This window comes from Marmota flaviventris, chromosome 9, assembly GCF_047511675.1.
Source record: "Marmota flaviventris isolate mMarFla1 chromosome 9, mMarFla1.hap1, whole genome shotgun sequence".
Lineage (NCBI taxonomy): Eukaryota > Metazoa > Chordata > Mammalia > Rodentia > Sciuridae > Marmota > Marmota flaviventris.
The window spans coordinates 104,652,697-104,673,095 of NC_092506.1; the positions used below are offsets into that span (position 1 = coordinate 104,652,697).

Below are 20,399 nucleotides of genomic sequence, written 5' to 3' on the forward strand. Positions count from 1 at the left end.
TGTTGTGCTTTAGGATATGTTTTTTTTTTTTTTTTTGGTCAGTAACTAACATAAAATACTTAGGGTTTAATAAATATTTTCTCTTTTCCAAATTCATGTTTGGCCAGATTAGTTTCTATATTTTTGTATTCTAGTAGAGTTTTATCTTGTTTTAATACTTGTTGAGGGGAGAACCTATTTTATCTTGAGAGACATCATTTAGTGCTACCTTTCAAAATTTGCACTTGTGTAAATGCAGATGCTTGGTGAAGCTCTGTGGTGTAAGGAATGCCTTCCCTTTAGATCATGTGCCAGAAAGGAAAAATTCAGCATGTGTGTAAACTACTGTCTGTTCTGTCTGTTAGAAGCAACAGGAAAGAGCCCAGGAGCGAGCCACAGTCCATTTAGGTCCTTTGAAAGTTGAATTCTTGTCAGTTCTTAACTTTGCTTAATTAATCTTCTCCCCTTTGTTTTATTTTATTTTTTCAGGGTTAAAATTAGAGGGATAAACATTTTTGCTTTTCCAGCTCTCTGTTTGAATCTTGATGTCTGGGCAAAGTACTTAGAAGGGCCTGCTCCTTATAGAGATTTGATAAGTATATAAGCATTATGTTCATCCAAGTTCCCGCTAACGTTCATAGCAAGGCTGGACCACAGGCAGAGGGAGCACTGTGGCCTGCCGCTGGAGACATTTCTCCTGGGAGGTGGTATTCTATTATCTTTCAACCCTATCGCAGTCCGTTTGACCCCATATTGATCTCCAGGAACAATATGTACGTAGAAGTATACATATGGACATGTTCTAATCATAACATCTGCCTAATCCCCCATTCTAGGAATTTTACATGAAAGGCTATGAACTTAGTTTGGGGCGACTTCTTAAGTCATGTGACACGGTGGAAAAGGGGTTGATTTTGAATCTAGTCAGACCATGGTTCAGATTCCAGCTCTGCCATTTCCTAGCTGTGTGGACTTGAGAAATCATTTGTCTTTCCCGAGACCCCCTTTTCCTATATTTGAGGATTGTTGATGATATTTAACATCATCAACATTTAACATTATTCGTTATGTTAACATAATCTTCATATAGGTTTAGTGACAAAAATAAGGAAAGCCCTCCCTAGAACAGGCTTTGTGGACATTTAGCCCTCACCCGTGAGGCATGGTCAAGTACCAGAGATTATTTCCCTTTTGTAAGTAGGGAAACTGAGATACAGGTGGAATATCCCTAATCCAAAATCCAAAATGCTCCAAAATCCAAACTGTTTTAAGAGCCAACATGATACCACAAATGGAAAACTCCATTGTTCTTGAGCGAAGGGTTGCAGTCAAAACACAGGTACACGCAAATGTATTACCAAATTACCTTCGGGCTGTATGTATAAGGTGTATATGAAATGTAAATGAACTTGGTTTAAGACTTGGGTCCCATCCCCAAGATATCTCAATGGGTATATGTAAACATTCTAAAACTGGAAAAAAAAATCTGAAATTCTAAGCATTTCTGATTCCAAGCATTTTGAATAAAGGTTACTCAAACTGTATGACAAGAAGAGTGTCCCCTGATTCAAGTCCACTCAACTCAGCCTTTTGGTAACAAATTTGGTAGCTGCTCCTCACCCTTGGTGAATTTAGTTTAAAATGCCAATTGCCTGGGTTCAACCAACCATGTGACTCTAGGCCTGTCCCAAGTTAATAGGGTTAACAGAAGAGGCTGCGCTCAGTAAAAATGACACCCCAGGGCAAGTCCAGGGTTAGGGGGGATAGGGATGCTGTGTTACCTCGCCTATCTGGAGAGCCTCACTTATTTAGAACCTGGCAGAGAGTAAGAGCAGGGCAAAACCAAACCTCAAGTCAGGCCCTTTGTCAGAGCCTCAAACTTTTGTTTTAGGGACAATTATAATGATTCTGCTTTTTAATCAACATTCTGTTTTTTCCAGCCCTTAGCAGTAAAAGCTGAAAATTTAAGCTGGAATGGGGGCTGGAAGCACACCACCAACAGCAGAGGAAAACCTGACTGTGAGATAGGAGTCAAACATTTGGGGGGAAAACAACTCAGAGCGAGAGTAAGAGCGAGAGAGAAGGGAGGAGGAGGAGGAGGGGGAAGGAAGGTAGGAGGGAGAGAGGGAAGGAGAAAGGAAAGGAAAGGGAGAAAGAAAGGAAGGAAGGAAGAGAGAGAAAGAAAGGAAGGAGGAGAAAGAAAGGAAGGAAGAGCAATCAGTCTGGGGACATGGAGTACATTGCCAACAGAGGCCAAACACTTCAGTGTCCCTGAGGGTGTGATTGCTTTCCAGAGTAGTTTGAAATTATGACTCTGAGTCATTGACTAAATTGGCTTTCAGGTGCTCTTTAAGAGAAAATAGGGATGTATATAATACCTTCTAGCAAGATCTCTATTCAAAAAGAAACCAATATATAGCTATTCAAAATAGAAATAAAAGGTTTTGGAGCTTTAAGGGAGAGATTTCAGTGACTTTGAAAATCTATTTATTTATGAAGACTTCCTCAGAAGAAAGGCTTTGCAAGGAAACGTTGACTGTTCAGTCACATGATGTGGGTTCCAATCACAGTTCTCCTGCCAGCCTGCTGTGTGCCTGGGACAAATCCCTTACCTTTCATGAATCTCGTTTTCCCAATGTTATTCCTTAACATTATCCACCTTTCCAACCTTCTGGGAGTAGTCTGAAAATCCACAGAAGTGGTGCGTTTGAAAGTGCTTTGTAAACTGCACATGACGGAAATGTACACGACAGTCCCCAGGCCACATCCCATGTGTGACGGTCTGCTGGGATGGAGGGACTCAGGAGGTGGTGAGACAAGGAGCTGGATTCCCAGTTGTCAGTTTAAACACATATGTATTTTAAAACATGTGTGCATTGTATACACACACTTATGCAAATGTGTGTCATTTGTTTATTTTAAATGACGTGACTTTGAACCTCTCAAGGCATCCTTTACCAGGAGCAAAGAGGAAACTCCAATTAACTTAAGCTCCTTGGAAATGATAAAATCCCATATAGCTATATGATAACAGTTTTTCATCTTCAAATTTATTTTAATGATATATACAGGAGTTAACAAATTACAATTAAAACAGAATCAGTTATGTTAATTCCATATAACTTAAAATTGTGAAATTCTGCAAGGTAAAAACAACAAGTTCATTTACACAAAAAAAGTATTATTTCAGTCTCGTGATGGTATCTTAAAATTTTTGACATAGGCTTTTTGTGAAAAGCATCTTATAAAAACTTAAAGACCTGATCAATCAGTTAATACATTATTAGGAAAGACAATAAACATTATTAGTAAAATGAGGTTACAAGTAATTAATTTTAAAATTACACCAGGTACAGGGTTGAACATAGTCTTATGAAATAAATGTTTTGTTAGGAAAATAGTTTTGAAAAAGATCTCATATTGAAGCCATGTATTAATTGGCCGTGTATTAATTGAATCAGATTATATAAATCAATAGTTATAATAGTTATATAAATGTAACTATTATAATTATTATAACTATTATAATGAATAGTTTATTTAACTAAAGAAAACAGGCCTATCCTTTGTTATGTTCATAAATAGTACTCACATATAGTCTTTATATGTAAGTGAAGAAAAACTTCAACATAAAACCATACATTGCCAATCCACTTATTATGGTTAAAATAGTTTTTAATCTACATATTAAATTGCACTGATGAAAAGTCCAGTTTAAATCACAATCAACCAGCATAAATATTTAAGCTGAGCATTGTTGTGAATAATAGTAAAAAAAAAAAAAGTTTATTTTTATGTGACATTTTGAATGCTTACTGCTATAATTTAAAATGAGTACTTAGCTTTTAAAATTCAAGCTGACAATAATGGCTTAGTAGTAGAGTGCTTACCTGGCATGCATGAGGCCCTGGGTTCAGTCCCTAGCACTAAAAATAAATAAATAAATAAATAAATAAAAATTTAAAAAAAAATCAAACATTGCAGAAATATATAATGTAAAAATCAAGAACCCCACATGCTTTCCACTCCAGCTACTGCTAGCAGTTTGGCTGAGGCTCCTTTAGACTTTTTTTTTTTCTGTACTTGTGCTTTTTGTCCTTCAGGCATTGAACAGAGAATTCCTGGAATCCTTTGTTATAAAGATAAATCTGTAGGGGTGGAATAGTATTTTCTGTCCTAAAAGCACTCCATTCTGCCTCTTCCTCTGCGTGCCTTCTGTTTTGGCCTCAGGTACGTGCTCATCAGTTCTCACCTAGGCTATTGCTGTAGACAGCTTTTTACTTAGTTGTCTGCTTGAAAGAACAGACCTGTGCTCTTCAAATCCCTGTTCCACGAGGCTACTGGGAGAACCAAATTAACACTACATGCCCCTCCCTTTTCTCCAGTCACACTTGGCCCCCAGAGTTCCTCTTGTCCTTGGTCCCCCTGCTCTCCCCTGCCCCTCCCACCCACCACAGCAGCAGCCCCCAGTAGCCTGGCGTTCCTGAGTAGGAAGTGGCTGTCCATCCTCTGTGGTGCCCTGGGCCTGGGATGCCCCTCTTTACCTTCTCTGCCTGGCAAACCCCTCTTCATCCTTCAGGGCTGCCCAGAAAAGACTTTCCTTCTTTTTTCTGCCTCCTTCCTTTTTCTCTAGCTGTCCTCCTCCCTGACATGGTAATTACCCTTTTCTATGCTGCCCTGTACTGACTTCTGATCCTTAGAAGTATCAACCTGCTGGAGGTGACTTTTTTTTTTTTTTTTTTTTTTTGTACCAGGGATTGAACCCAGGGGCACTTAACCACTGAGCCATATCTCCAATGAGCTTTTTTTTTTTTTTAATTTGTAGTTGTAGATGGACAGAATGCCTTTATTTTATTTGTTAATTGTTATGTGGTGCTAAGGATTGAACCCAGTGCCTCATGCATGCTAGGCAAGTGCCCTGCCAATGAGCTATAGCCCCAGACCTTTCCAACTGTTTTAAAAATTTTTATTTTGAGACAAGGTCTTGCTAAATTGCTTATGATCTCACTAAGTTGCTGAGGCTGGCTTTGAACTTATGATCCTCTTGCCTCAGCCTCCATAGTCTCTGAGGTTACAGGTATATGCCACCATTCCCTGTTGGAGGTGACTATTGACTTGAGAGGTCTCCTAGTTAAACTCAGACCTCTCTATCTTTATGTCCCTAGTGCCTTTTAATATACAGTGGGTGCTTCTTAAATGTTTGTTGAATGTGTTCAGTGATAAAAGGTAGGAAATCTCTGTTTAACACATCACCTGGAAGACCACCTACTCCCTGGGCATCAGAGCATCAAATGGTGATGTTTCACTTTATTTGGGTGCCAAAAGAATGCAAGGAACAAGGGACCTCATATTTACTGGAACACTTCTAAAAGATGAAAATTAACAAGGAAAAACACTTTTCATTTATCCAGTGCTCTGACTTTCAGCATTTTGGCATTTTGGAAATGCTAAAGAGAATCTCATTTAAACTTGTCAAAACTTTACTTTCAATAACTACTTAGGTCACATATGTGTGTAAAAGTTCCAGGCTACAATTGTGGAAGTATTTAACCCACTATGCACCATGCACAAAAACAATGTATGTAGTAGACAAAAGAAGCAGGAGTCCACAAACACATCTTAGTAGCTTCTAGGGGTTCCAAAATTAAGGGTGGGAGCTGCCTCACAGCATGGTACAGGTAGAAGACAGGGTGAGGGGAGGGGGGGATGTGGAGGCCAGAGAGCCAAGTAGGAAGTCAGGCTCTGCCCTTTCCAGCTCTGTGACAATCAGGCATGTTGCTTAAGTTCTCTGGGCCTTGGTTCCCATATCTGTCAAAATGATTTGATAGCTTGCCTAGCATGTGTTGAGGCCCTGGGTTCAATCCCCAGAACTACAAAAACAAACAAAAAATGATTTGATAAGATTACTTCTCTCATTGAATTGTCTTGAAGAGTAAATGATGATGATGTTAGAAAATGGTTTTAGTCTTTAAATTACTTTGAAAGTATCATTTTCTGTCTTTCTTGAGCTGATGCTCATGGACCTAATCTGTGTAGTGCTTCATAACTGTAGGTTGGTGTTACGTGTGTGTGTGTGTGTGTGTGTGTGTGTGTGTGTGTATCCTGGTCAGTCAGGAAACCTGCACTTCTTTCCAGTGTGTCCTTTGGAACCCCATAGTAAAGTACACTCTAGGGTGAAGAATCCATGGCCAGCCTGGTCCTTCTCTTTGTCCTCGTAACCCCTCTTCCTCATAATGAGGGAGGGAGAGAGCAATTATCAAACCCCTGGAGTTCATTTCTATGTGAGAATCAAGGAAATTCAGAATGCTAGTTCCAAAGTCAAGTGCATTCTGTGACCATATCAGGTGGATGTGTGATTCATCTGAATCTGAACCTGACCCTGGAAAGAAATCGAGAACTCAAGAGTAGAAATCTTTCTTTTGGCTGAGTCTAAATCTTGTTAGGGCAACAGGGTTAGGGCTACTGCTCAGTTGTTACAGAAGCCAGAGGAGGCAACAGCATGAGCTATAGAAATAGAATATAGAAATGTGCTGCAGTACAGTGGAACGAACTGAATACTGGATGAGGAGTTAGAAGACCTGTCCTAACTGGCCCTAGCTTGGTTGCAACTGTGTGTGTCTCTGAGCAAGTTACTTTACCTCTCTGGGCTTCAGGAGTCACATATAAAATGAACAGGTGCTATCTGTATTTCCTTCCAGTTCTAAAGGGCAAAGAAGGAAATCAACACTTTCTGGATTTTTTTTTTTTCACTGCTGGAGAGAAAACCCAGGGTCTCACATGCTAAGCAAGTGCTCTGACACCAAGCTACATCCCCAGCCTTAATCAATACTTTAAAAATATCTGCCATGTACCTGGCACAACCTGCAGGCTACCTTAAAAATTTACACTTCAAGTATTTTGTTACACAGAGTAAGCAAGAGTCAGGGTTATGGAAAAGAGTTATGGAATCAGAAAGACTTGAATTGAAATCTCAGCTCTGTTGTTTACCAGCAATGTGACTTTAAGCAGTTTTCTTAACATAAAACTGCAAGCTTTAGTCTTCTTCTGTAAAATGGGTCTAGTAATATACTAAACATTCTTACAGGCTCACAAGTCTATTCCTACTCTCTCTCTTTATACATTACAAATTTCTTTACTAGATTGTAATGGGAAACAAGGGTCAAGACACCAAGATCTGGAAGCAACATTTTATCAGTGATGCCATGGCCCATAGGGATTGTTCCCAAAGTCTGAGCCCCGGGTACAGCAAGGCTTTTGCTTTTATATATAAGCAAGTTTGGGGTGCATCGAGGCAAGGGAGTTGGTGCAATTCTATTGGGGGTGCACTTTAAATTCCTCATGTGAGTACAAGCTTGTCAACAAGATCACATCTCATCTGTTTCCCTCCTTTTGTGGACGAATGATCTTGGCCTAGAAAAATGAATGAAATAATGTTAGATCATGCAATTAATTAGAGGCAGGGATGACACTGAAGCCAGGTGCCTTGGTTCAGGATGAGCCTTGTGGTTGTTTGCTGGGATTTTTTTCCCTCATTCTCAGCTCTGGAAGGGACGCAATGACCTTCCATGATAAGCAGCCCACATATATGTAACAGAATCCAGAGTGACGATGCGCTGCCTTCACACACTAGACCTTCCCAAGAAGAGCCACTGGACATGGAGATAGTCCTTGGGGTATGGTGCTCAGCATTTTTCTTCCTGCCTCACCCCCACCTCCTGTCATTTTTACTCATTTAGGGGTGGAGGAGCCCTCTGTGTGGGCCAGTCGAAAGGTCTATATGGTATTCCCTCCCAGCAAAAGAACTGGAGTGGGCAGCTCTGTCTTCTTGTTTACCAGTGAACCACCAGGAGAATCAGGGTACTCTGGTTTGAAGGAGTCAGGGCCACAAAAGGGAACTCCCATTGATGCAGCTCCCTGTTGGAGGGGACACTGTATCCAGACAGAGCAGTATAGCAGTGTGCTGGCTAAAATCAATCACGTCCTGGACACCAGGAAACATTTGAGAGGGTGTGTCCTCCGTGAGGCAAAGCCCCTTTCTAGAGTGTTTAAGCCTGAATTCACATCTAGATGGAGAAGAAAACTTTCATAAGACTAAAATGATGGGGGTTTTTCAAGCATGTGTAAGCACAGCATTGCTATGTCCCAAGCACTAGTGCCAAAGCATTAAACAGCATGACTGGTAAGCCTGTTGCATTTCCAGCGTAGGCACAAGCAGAAAACACAGGATATCCTTTTAGAAAGCTGTTTTTCAGGGGTGGCAACACTGTGTGGCTCCAGCTTCTGAAGGAGCACTTTAAAATTTATTTTTAATTTTCTTTCTTTTTTTTTTTTTTTTGGTACTAGGGATTGAACTCAGGGGCACTCAACCGCTGAGCAATATCTGCAACCCCATTTTATATTTTATTTAGAGACAGGGTCTCACTGAGTTGCTTAGCATCTCACTTTTGCTGAGACTAGTTTTGAACTTGAGATCCTCCTGCCTCAGCCTCCTGAGCTGCCATGATTACAGGCATGCACCACTGCGCTCAGATGCATTTGTGTCCTGTGTCTCCTCTCTTCATCCCGCTTTTGCGTGAAAGTTTGATGTTCTCAGTGAGATGATCCTATTTTGCACAGACAAAGGTGTATCCAGGCTGCCGGATCTTAGGTTGACTCAGAGACCAGAGACTGGATGAGGCGATCTCCCTGGGCACTTCCTGGAGGATTCAAGGAGGCAGGGTCTGTGGGTTCTTACAGAACAACCAAGAGCCCAGAGAGAGGAGAATCTCCCAAGCAAAAATGTAGCTGGGCTAGGTGTAGCTCAGTGGCAGAGCATTTGCCAAACATGAGTGAGGCCCTGGGCTCGATCCCCAGTACTGCAAAAGAAAGAAAGAAAGAAATAGCATGCAGCCAACATTCACCTGTATGGGGTACTTTCAGCCCTGAGGTGAGTTACCTGCCTGCCCCATTACACCACTTGGAATATATTTTTAGAATGTTTGCAAGAGGAATGCACTTACCAGCTCTTTATGGATCAGTTACAAAACAGAAACTCTTCCTCACTGCTAGGGAGAAATATAGAAGGGGGGAGAAAGAAAGAAAGAAAGAAAAAAAAAAAAAGCCTTGCCTGTAATTGAAGGCAGGTCGGGAGATGTTCACGCTTTGAAATGCTCCTTCTTGTGAAATGTTTATGAAACACTTTCCACAACGAGTTATGCAACTAGGACAACAGCTTTGATCATTTTCATCACCAGTGATATATTCATTAGTGTTGGACTCTTCCCCCCCATCCCGGGAGGGCATGTGAAAATGTCCTGGGGAGGGGTCTAAAGAAAAGTACCTCTAAAGGCCCCCCAAAAGGCAGGCAATGGGGAGGCCCAGGCATATGTTTGGAACGGAACACCACTTTCCCCCTCATTTGTGGTCTTCTCTCTTTTCCTATTTCTGGGCCATTTTCTGGTTCTGTCTGGTGGAGTGAGCACCAGGAGTTTTGCCGGCATCTGGCTGCATAACTTCCTACCCATTTCTGAAACTCCCTGGGGCTCTGTGAGATGGGAAGCAGAGCCCTGTCCTCATCCTCTGGGCTGGAAGGCAGAGCCCAGAAGGGAATGTGTGAAGGGCTTCTACCTCCTCAGAAGGGGCTCCCGCCTTCCAGAAGGAGCTTCTGCTTTCCACAGTGAGTGAAGTCAGAGAGTTCACTGGGATTAGAAAAGATAATCATTCATGATACCTTTTCACCTCCCTGGTCACTGCCCAAGACTCAGTGTAACACCTTTCCACAGCACAGTGGGCGGAGAAGATCCTAGACTAATAAACCTTGTCTGGTCGGAGGACCGTGCTTCGTGTCTGGGACAGAGCAGAGCGTGCCATGGTGGCCCCTGTCCCCAGGGATTAGCCATTCCAGGTAGAGCCCAGAGAAATATTCCACTTGCGTGAGAAAAACTGCCAGAGAGACCCTGGAGGGGATCTTCGTGGTTCCAGGCAGGCTGTGGGTTTGGTTGGGTTTTCACAAGTACGGGGGAAATTGGGTTTTCGTCCAATTCGCCTGCGGTTCTCACCTTAGAAGTCAATGGGATCCAACAGAAGTCTCTCTATCTCATCTTCCAGATCCACAGCCAACACCCAGTTGCCTGGAAAGGTTCCAACCTTTTCCACTCGACAGCTGTGAAAGGGGATTTTTTGGATTAGAGAAGACTTTATTTCTTGATTTCTTAGTTTCTTAGCCCTTGAGAGTGTTCACAGGTATGCAGGAGGCAGTACCCTCTCCTCTCCCCTTCCTATTCCAGTTCTGCATTTTTTTTCATTTTCTTTTTTCTTTTTGGTACCAGGGATTGAACCCAGGGGCCTTTAGCCACTGAGTCACATCCCTAGCCATTTTTTTATATTTTATTTGGAGACAGGGTCTTGCTGAATTGCTGAGCATGGCTTTGAACTTGGGTTCCTCCTACCTCGGCCTCTGGAGCTGCTGGGATTACAAGTACATGCCACTGTGCTCTGAGCCCACGGAGCAAAGCCGCGATTTCATTTCTTTGTGGTGCTGGGGTTGAACCCAGCGAGTGCTACGCCCCCCAGTCAGCAAAGCTGAAATTTTAAAACTTATCATCCAGAAAGAGGTCTCCTTGTTGTCTTTCAGTTTGGCCAGTTTAGGATTGTCTTCTTTGGGGGTTACCATTAGCACCTCACCCCCGAGGGTGAGGAATTAGAAAAAATAATAGAGTAGAAAGTCAGTGAAGCCAGAAAAAAAATCCAAAGTGGAATACACAGAGTTGTCAGAAAGCCCCATGTCACACCCAAGGGACTTCTACTACAAGAGCACTTCATTTTCAGAAGTGGGAGGTCAGGAGTGTCCCCCAAAGGAGTTTGGAAGGCAATCGATCCAGAAAGCAGATGAAAGGGTGAGTCTTCTTTTATGGTGGCTCTGGTTTCTGAAATTAAGTGTTGCAGGACGACCTGGCAGGGATTCTAACAGATAGCGCCTGGGTTGGAAGCAAAGCACATGTTTTCAAGCTCTGTCACGGCTGCACCTCCTTATCTCTCCATTGCGCATAATGACTCTGTAAAGGAACCTCCGCCACTTGCCTCCAAGCTGGAGCTGAGCCAGGTTGCTGGAGGTGCTTCCACCAGCAAGATTTCACCTCCAGCTTTTCACGTTTTCCCTGGTCCCAGTCCTCCGTCCTGCCTCCCCCAGCACCCCCCCCCACCTCGGGGGTAGAGATGCCCTGGTGTGAGAGAGGGACAGAGCAGGGATGGGAGCTGGAGGTCAAGCCTTTTCTTTTCTCAGAGCAAACCTTAAAGCTCTTGTGGTGGTTGTTTTGAGATAAGTAGTTTATCATCTATTTCTAGTTTTAAAAAACCTGCTTACAAGTGTTTCCAGGAACCTAGGATGTGGAAACTCTAATTTCTGGGTGCAGAACTCTGGCACTAGCACTTCTTAAAGGTGCCTAGAGTGAGTGATATGCAGAGCTCAAGGGGCCTGGGGGTGGGGCGAAGGGGGGCTCACTGGAGACTACTCACATACCAAAACTTTTGAGATTTCAGAAAGTTGCTTTCTGTCCTCATAGTGCGACTGTCCATCTCGCTTTCTCCTCTTTGTTTCCCAGGTTCCAGGATGGTCTCAAAAAATAAAGACTGTGCCTGTGAGAGCCAGCTTCTTACCATTTTCCAGGGATTTTCAGTGTCCTCTTGGATCTGCTTCACCCGAGAACACTGCAGGAACCTGGACTAGCCACGCTGCCAAATGCACAGGGAGAAAGGCAGAGAAACCTTGTAGTCTTTGCAAAACTGATGGGGAAACTGAGTCCCATAAAGGCAGAGTGATTGCTCAAGATTCCGTAAATTAGAGTCGGAGTCAGGCTTGGAAACGGGGACAACCTCGCTCCCTGTCCAGTGTCTTCCTCGCCTTATCTTATTGGAGTCTCTGCAGAGGTGGATTTTTGTCTTTTATTCAATTAACATTCCTTAATCAGAATTAATTGATATTAATTCTGCCCTTGGTCTCCAATGTCACTCGGGAGAACTTTTCTAACTGTCCTAACTGTCCTACTGAAGTGTTCCAAAGTGTCATTCTCTATGGGGATGAAGCACAAATACAGCTGTTAGTCTCAACTTTTTACTTGGGTTAAAATAATTCCGACAGGAGAGATGCGGATGCCAGTGATATTCCCACTGTAGATCAAGAAAGTGGTTTCTGTCATAATCTCTATGGCCATTTCCATCTGGGTAGGGGACAACCAGCTGTCCTATTCAAAGGGTCTTGTCAATGTCTTTTATAAGGTGTGGTCTAGATCCTGTGCTTTTTGCCATATTATATGAATTCAAAGTCACTTGGCTCCCCTCCCAGTGGACTTCCTGAAAGGCTATAAGAGAGTAGTTTTCCTGGGGTGGAGCACCTCCTGCCCTGCCCCAGGACACCTGGGAAGCCCACAGGTGGGTGGTTGGTGTGTCACTGAAGGGTGGTGGAGCCTGGAGAGAGCTGGAAAGCACCACAGGCCCTGAAGGCTGCAGTTGCAGCAGTGGCTGTGAAGAAGACATGTCCCCACCTGTAGGGAGGCAAGCAAATTGTCCCCAGAGCCACACAGGCCAAGAGGACCCCTACAGAGGCAACTTAGCACAGAGAGAGGAGAAGAAGAGATCAAGGGAAGCCATGTTCTCCAGATCAGTAGTTTCCAGAGTAGGTATTCATGGATAGGCTTCCACAGGAAAATAAAAAAGACTTGGGGAAATAAAAAACGGTTGCCATTTCTTCACCATTTGTGTGTATGTTCTTCTGAGGTTCTGATCTACACTTCCATCCCTTTTCATTTTGAGAAAGAATCTTTCTAAATTTCCCAGGCTGGTGTCAAATTTGTGATCCTCCTGCCTCAGCCTTCTGAGTCCCTGGGATTACAGGCATGCACCACTGTGCCGGGCCAATGCTTTATTCTTTGGAGTGGAGAATTTTTAAAAATATCATTCAGGATTACCATCATTTCATTAAAAAAATCCTAATAGCTTCTCCGCTAAGGAAAAAAATCCCATCTCAGAAGTTACCAGAATTTCATCCATTGAGCTTTATTTTGAAGTCGCTACAACATCCTGGTTTTTCTCATTTGAATGAGGAAGAGCATTAATCACCCTCAGCACAGCGTTGGGGCACCGCCAGCCTAAGCAGGCTCCCTGTCTTGCAGAGCAGTGCGCCAGAGTCCAGTGGCTACACACATGTCCCTGACCAGCTGCCCTGCCCAAGGGCATCCACTGGCAGGGGCTGAGCTAGTGGATATGGGCAAGTTTTTTCCTCTCCAGGTTGTCCCTCCTCTCCTAGCTTTGTCTTCTCCACATTTCCATTTCCGCCCACCTGTAGAGACCCAGAGCTGACACTCCTTCCACCTCTGCTTGCAGATTAAAACGGAGGACCTCAGTGACTCCCTGCAGCAGACCCTCTCCCACCGGCCATGCCACCTGAGCCAAGGACCTGCCATGATGTCTGGGAACCAAATGTCTGGGGTGAGTATCAACCCATGCCAGGGAATCCTGATTTTTTTCAGTGGGCCAGTGAGTTTAATCCAATCCCTCTACAAAATCTAGACTTCTACACTGGGCACTTTGTGAATCTATTTGGGTCTGAAGAATCCCCTGTAGGCAATGGGAGGAAATCTAGGAAGCCTGGAGAAAGGGGAGGGGCACCCCCAAAAAATAGTCCATGAAAGGTAAATCCTGGCTAAGAATGTGGAGAGGCAGGTCTCTACCTCCATGGGACAAAAGGACCCAGTCTTGCCAACATGAAGGACTTAACAGCTATGCTACTGGTGCCTCAGGGCAGTCTGTGGTGACAGATACAGCCACAGAAGTTTTCTGTCCCTAGTGGACAGAAAGGTTATATGTCAAAACCAAACTAGGATGGAGTGCTGGTGCCGGAAGAGAGGCGTACTGAGACAGTAACAGTACAGGTCTTAGCTGGTGTTCCTGGGGCCAGCTCTTTTCTCAGTTTGGGTCACCTGGGGAAGAAAGAGCCACCCTTGTCCCAGAAATTGTGGCATTTCTTCACCCCTTCCTTCAGCAAGGGTTACCAAATCTCTCCACACAGACTTAAGCTCAACCCTGTAGGGGTACCGAGCCCTGGAGTCTGGGTCACAGAAGACTCCCAGATTCCCCAAAGGTTGGGATTGCTATTTCTGCCTGAGCTGGTGAGAGAAATCCAGGGTAAATGGACTTTCTGTTGAACCAAATTGGTTTTATTAAGAACTCCATAGCTTGCCCCATCTCCCAACTCCCTCCTCAACAATGTCTAGAAAGACTCAGATGTGGAAATGGCTAAAGCATGGCTTTGGGCATAATCAAGTGACATGTGGTTAAAAAATAAACAAAAGACACTTGGGACTGCATGCCATTTCTAGGATAAATCTTTCAGACATGGGCAATACCCAGTGTTGGCCCTTGGGGCATTTACAGTTGTGAGACACAGTTGACACACAGACAAATTAAATCATGAGGCCAGAATTAAGTGCATTGCGAGGACTGCGGGGCTGAGCAGGGAAGTGTAACAGCACCTGCTGCATCAGCGGAGTAGCTACTGTGTGCCTGCCATGTGCCGGGGACACATGGTAGCATGAGACAAGGTCACTGCCTGCAAACTTCAACTCTGAACACGGAGGGCCTGGGTGGGCCGCAGGCTGAGGGAGCTAGGGTCCCCAGGCTTGTAAATTCTGCTCTGTTTGTGCCTCTTCCCTCCTGCAGGACATGGCTTCTCTCCATCCGCTCCAGCAGCTCGTGCTGGTCCCCGGCCACTTGCAGTCTGTTTCTCAGTTCCTGCTTTCTCAGACCCAGCCTGGGCAGCAAGGTGAGAACCTGGGAGTTCCGCAGAGCCCAAGTCCGGTCGGGTACTACTGCTGCCTGCTGGGTCCTGGACACAGGGAACTGCTTACCCCTCTAGTGTTCAGATCAGTTTGTCAGGCTTGAGGATAGGCTCCTGGCAGTGCCTCTGCAGGTTTAGTGCCTTCCCTACTGCCCCTGCCCAGCCTCTTGCCAGGACTGGCCCACCATCTCAGTTTCATGGAGAGTTGAGACTGAAAGCGCAGGAGTGGTGGGTGGGCAGGGATACAGGGAAGGAGGAGCCCCCTGGGAAGTGCCGTATGCAGATACATCCTGATTCCTGGGCAGTCTTGCCAGACTAATGCAGACTTTGACCTCCTGAAGCCTGGCTGGGATTTTATTTGGATGGAGCAGCAGTGCCTCCCACAGGCTGTAGAAGGCTTTTCAGGTTGTCTTTTGCAGATATGTCACTCCCAGGGAGCTTCTCTCTGGCCAAGAGCAAACAAACTATGCTCTTAATCATGATAACTAACATTTCTTGAGCACAATGTGCTAGGGGTTCTGCTAAGTGATGTTCCTGACTTATTCCTTAGAATAACCTTGTAGGGTAGGCAGTTGCATTATGCCTCTGATGACCTACTGGGAAGTTCCAGAGCAGTCTGAGATCTTTGCTCTTGGCCATCACACTACACTGCTTCTCCCACTCCCATCTCCACCAACTAGGGCTGAAAATGGTGGATAAAGTATAAATTCTTGCCAGTTTTACAAAACCCAAGTAGAGGATTTGAAATTCCAGACTCCAAACAAAATGCAAATCTGCCTTCCATCATTAGCACCTGCCCAGATTGTAGTCCCTATACTTAGTGTTTAAGGCATCTTGGAATATCATTAGGATGAACAGGAACATATTTGAACCTTCAAGTGTTTATTTCAGCTAAACAGTACACATCATAGGAATAGGAAGATAACATAATTCAATGTTTGCGGAAGACAAGAGAGTGACACGAAAATGTCCCAGACACATAACCAGTGAGTTTTGTATATGATGCAAGAAGAGAGGGGAAATTTAAAATTTTGAGTCAGAATAGCTCATTACTTAAAAAAAAAAATCACTCACTATCTGTGTATGCTTGGGGAAATTCACCTAACGTATCTAAACTTCTATTTCTTTCTCCCTAAAAAAGAACGAATACTAAAACACTACTTCCCAAGGTTATTGAGAATTACTTGAAATAATGCAGGTGAGAAGACTTTGTACATTTCACAGTGCAGTATCAAGTTAGAGTTGCTATTGGTACTAAGTCTCAGGGTTCCTAATAAGAGCTTTATTGCCTATTTATTTATCTATGAGGTATAGATAGATAGCTTTATTTATTTTTATGTGGGGCTGAAGATTGGACCCAGTGCCTCACATGTGCTAGGCAAGCGCTCTACCACTGAGCCATAACCTCAGCCCAGCCTATTTATTTTAATAAGGAACAATTATCCCCTGACTTTTCATGACTGAAGAGCATAAAGGTCAACATCAGCAGATGCAGAACATCAATGACCCCAAACAGCCTAGGGACAAGAGACACCCCAGGGTGCTTCTTTGGGGTGATTGGGGTGACCTGCCCACCCCATTGTCTGCTTTGCCAGTTTGATAGTCCCACCCCTGCTGTGAGAGTTTGGAATTCCAGTTGCAGGTTTCCGGAGGTTGGGGGTCACCTATCATGGCCACCAACAGGCAGAGCCTTTATGGACATGGAGAAAGAAGGAGAAAGAGGTCCCCAGGCAGTGCCGCAGGTGTTACCTTACCACCCAAGGGAGTGTCCTTCCCCTCTTTCTGCCCTTCCTCCCAACTAAACAGTGTCCTGGTTGGCCAGAAGACGCTGACCAATGGCCCACTGCCCTTCAGAGCTGCATGGCGCCATCTTCTTGGTCTGACATTCCTGCAGATTCAGCATGGCCTTTTGTAGCCATCCCAGTTACTTCCCCGCAGGAAAAACTGAAATTCTCATCTCCCGCTGAGATTCTCAGCCATAGCCCTGCACCCTGCCCTCCGGGTTCCTCAGCCCTGCTAGTCAGATCCCAGCCTAGATTGGCTTGACCCTCCTTAGCCTTTGTGCCTCTCCAGGCAGGCAGACAAGCGGAAGGACTGGTTTGGGGACTGCTGTTTACATCTCTGTTTATCCCTGTGTCTGGTTTGCCTCCGCCTGTATGTGGCAATACCTGGCAGTGCCTATGGGGGCCTCTCCACAGGGCTTGAGGAGGGTCCAGAGACTTGATCAGTAGCAGGTGAGGGGACAGTATTCCTTGGCTCCAGGGTTGAGCGTGTCCTTCAGAGGGCCTGGTATTTATTGTTTCTTCCTTTGTCTGTCCCCCTTTTACTCAGGTCTGCAGCCAAATCTTCTCCCCTTTCCACAACAGAACAGCCTCATCCTCCCACAGACGGGGCCTGGCCTTGCATCCCAGGTAAACACCACATTCCTCCTGTTTCCTCTCGGAATGTCTTAGCTCTAGGCAGAGTTCAGCTCATTGGGGTTTCCCTATCCCTTTACTAGGGTACTTACTCCTCCGGGAAAAGAAACCAGCCAGGCACTGCAGCATAGAGAAATCCAAGGTGCAGTTAGGGGAGACGGTTTTCTCATGGTCACTATAGTGAGGCTAGAATGAGAACCCAAGGGTTCCAACTCCCACTCTAACCTGCTGCGTGTTGCAGGCCCTAGCAGCTCTCCTCTGAAGACCAGGAGTCATCTAGCTCCCCAGGTATGGCAAGGTGACCACCATGTCTCCTTGGGTGCTCTCAAGCCCCAAGAAGTAGAGTTGAGTACTGTAGGCTTGATGTCCTGGACTACAAAGCCTGTGTCTCTCACCTCAGGCCCACTGTTCCAGACTATGTCCTGCGGTGGGCTCATGTCTGGGTTTAGGAGAGAGGCCATTTGCAGAGCTACCATTGTTCCACACAGTGCCTGTTTGCCACTTAGGGAAAAAAAGATACCTCTTTATCTGGCTAGCTGCAGCTTCATGCCAGGTGTGTGGCTTGGCAACAGCAGCAGTGGCTCTATCTACTCCCTCATCTGGGCGCTCCTATGAAGTGGCAGGACTTGTCTCTCTACAGATGGATGGGATGGTTGGAAGTGACCGCAGACACCTACAGTGTCCTTTCTCTGTGCTAAGATCCCCATGGCTTCTTAAGGGCCCTAGATTTGCCAAGGGCTAGTGGAGGAGTGGAAGCAGGAGACGCCACCTAGTGGTTAAAAGAAATGGTGACACCAGAATGGTGAACTACACCTTACCTCCTCCTGGCTGCTTCCAGAGTCTCATGGTCATAGACTTGGATCTGGAAGAGGCCCTAGTGAGAATTCAAGATAAATTCTCTCATCTTCTAACATTTGATCATGAAGAAACTGGTTGCAGAGAAACCATTTAGAAGATAATATATTGAGATCGTGGTAGTTGGTGTGGGATGGTGCACCTGTAGTCGCAGGGCTACTTGGGATTTTACTGGGGCAAGAGGTTCACTTGAACCCAGAAGTTCAAAGACAGCCTGGGCAACATAGTAAGACCTCATCTCAAAAAAAAAAAAAGAAGAAGATTGTTCTGGAGGGTAATAAGGGATTATCTTAGAGTTATGGTAATAAGAATAGAGAGAAGGAATGGGTAAGAAGATGTTTGAGAAGTTGAAGCTATGCTATTTGATAACTAATTTTTAAAATTGTTGTACCGGAGGTTAAACCCAGGGGCACTTAACCACTGAGCAACATCCCCAGCTCTTTTTTGTATTTTATTTAAAGACAGGCTCTCACTGAGTTGCTTAGGCCTCACTAAGTTACTAAGACTAGCTTTCAACTTGTGATCCTCCTGCCTCAGCCTCCTGAGCTGCTGGGATTACAGGCATTCACTGACCAGCTTGGTAACTGATGTGATGTGAAGGGGATGGGGGAGGAAAATGGTCTAGCAGAGAACTCAATAAGTATTTGTCAAATGAAAGAACAAATAATGAAAAGAAAGGTTCAAAGAAGACTGAGACTTTACCTTGAAGGTCCAGTGTATGCCACCTCCCTGCCCATCCTCTCCCTGCAAAACAGGGACCACTCCATGATGGTTTTCAATCCATTCTGTTTAAAAGACTTTTCTTGGGGAAAAGAGTCCTTAACTTGCCTCTGGTTCTTTTCTCCTCTTCACCACAAGGATGCCCACCTGACTGGTAACCCTGAATATCTTTGGGAGAGAGGAGTTAGCTCAGTTTTGGAAAAGAGAATACCGGGAAGCAGAGAGAAAGTGGATCTAGCCCGAGTTGTCCACATGGGCAGTAGCCTCTGAGCTGACACAGTGCCTGGCCCCCTAGATGTGGATTGCACTCCATCTTTGTGGAATCAGAGTTGTTTCAAGATTGGATTTCTGACCCTCGAACAGGCAGATTTAAGAGTACATTTCCCTCCAAAAACAGACTAAAGAAAGTATTTCCTGGGGGCTGGGGTTGTGGCTCAGTGGTAGATCGCTTGCCTAGCATGTGTGAGGCACAGGGTTCAATCCTCAGCACAGCATAAAAATAGAGGTATTGTGTCCGTCTACAACTAAAAAAAAAATATTTTAAAAAAGTATTTCCTGACAACCACAAATGAGATCAAGGCACATTTAGATTGTACTGATAAATATACCTTTGATTAAAATCAAAACACTCTTGCAAGAGAAAATGGTGGTGTAGAAAGTAAAGTAGTGCTCATGGAGTTCGAGACCATGTGGAAGTTCTGTTAAAGCCATGAGTTCCCTATATCCTCTGTTATCTTCAGTTGGTGCCTGTTGGACACCTCAAGTTACCTTGCTTATGGAAAAACACAGACAAGGTAAACACCTTTTTTCTTGTCCCATTCTGAGATTTGTTTTTGGAATCTCTGTAAACAACCTTGCAAGCTCCTTTTATGGTGGAAAACTGAAAGGAGGAAATAACTGCTCAAACAGTGAGTCATGGACCAAAACCCAGAAAGCCACCTCCCTATCCTGAACTCCTGTGGTTTCTGCCCCAGGTAGCCCAGTTATTTGATATATCATTATAGAAACTCCATGTTCCACTTCCACACCATTACTAATACAGGACAAAATGTATCCAAGCCATCCTCTAATGGGACCTGTAAGTAACAAACTCCACAGAGAATGTTCTTCAGCCTGTTGAATCTTTGTGGACCTGCTTGGTATATGTTCCCCTACCAGGCAGTTGGGCGCCCTGGGCTGCCAGGATCCTCTTTAGAACCCCATCTGGAAGCATCACAGCATCTCCCAGTGCCTAAGCATCTACCCAACTCTGGAGGGGCCGATGAGCCTAGTGACCTCGAGGAGCTGGAAAAGTTTGCCAAGACCTTCAAGCAGAGGCGCATTAAGCTGGGCTTCACACAGGTTTGATTTGGGGGCAGGAGATGGAAAGAGTGAAGTTGAGAGAGGGGGAATGGGGCTTCCCAAGTGCAGGATTCAAGAGCCACCTGAGGATCCATGTGTTTGGAACAAGCCCTTCATGTCCCTGAGTTCCCCGAGAAGAGAGCACAGTTATCAGTAGCGGGGCAACCGAGGACATTGTTGGTGGGGGAGGAGAGGAAGGAAGGCCCGGAAAGGACACAGTCTATTCCGAGTCTAAGGACATATGTTCCTCTACCAGGCAGTGGGAAAAGATTTAGAAA

General features: G+C 44.8%; 1 protein-coding gene across 1 annotated transcript in view; it reads left to right on the forward strand.

Moving 5' to 3' along the window:
- Window positions 1-20,399, forward strand: part of Pou2f3 (POU class 2 homeobox 3) — a 79,378-nt gene that overhangs the window by 46,081 nt on the left and 12,898 nt on the right. Inside the window, exons 4-7 of the mRNA XM_027930664.3 lie at window positions 13,336-13,464; window positions 14,674-14,773; window positions 17,120-17,199; window positions 19,939-20,121. Coding sequence (XP_027786465.1) covers window positions 13,336-13,464; window positions 14,674-14,773; window positions 17,120-17,199; window positions 19,939-20,121 — 492 coding nt within the window. The remainder of the gene's footprint in view (window positions 1-13,335; window positions 13,465-14,673; window positions 14,774-17,119; window positions 17,200-19,938; window positions 20,122-20,399) is intronic.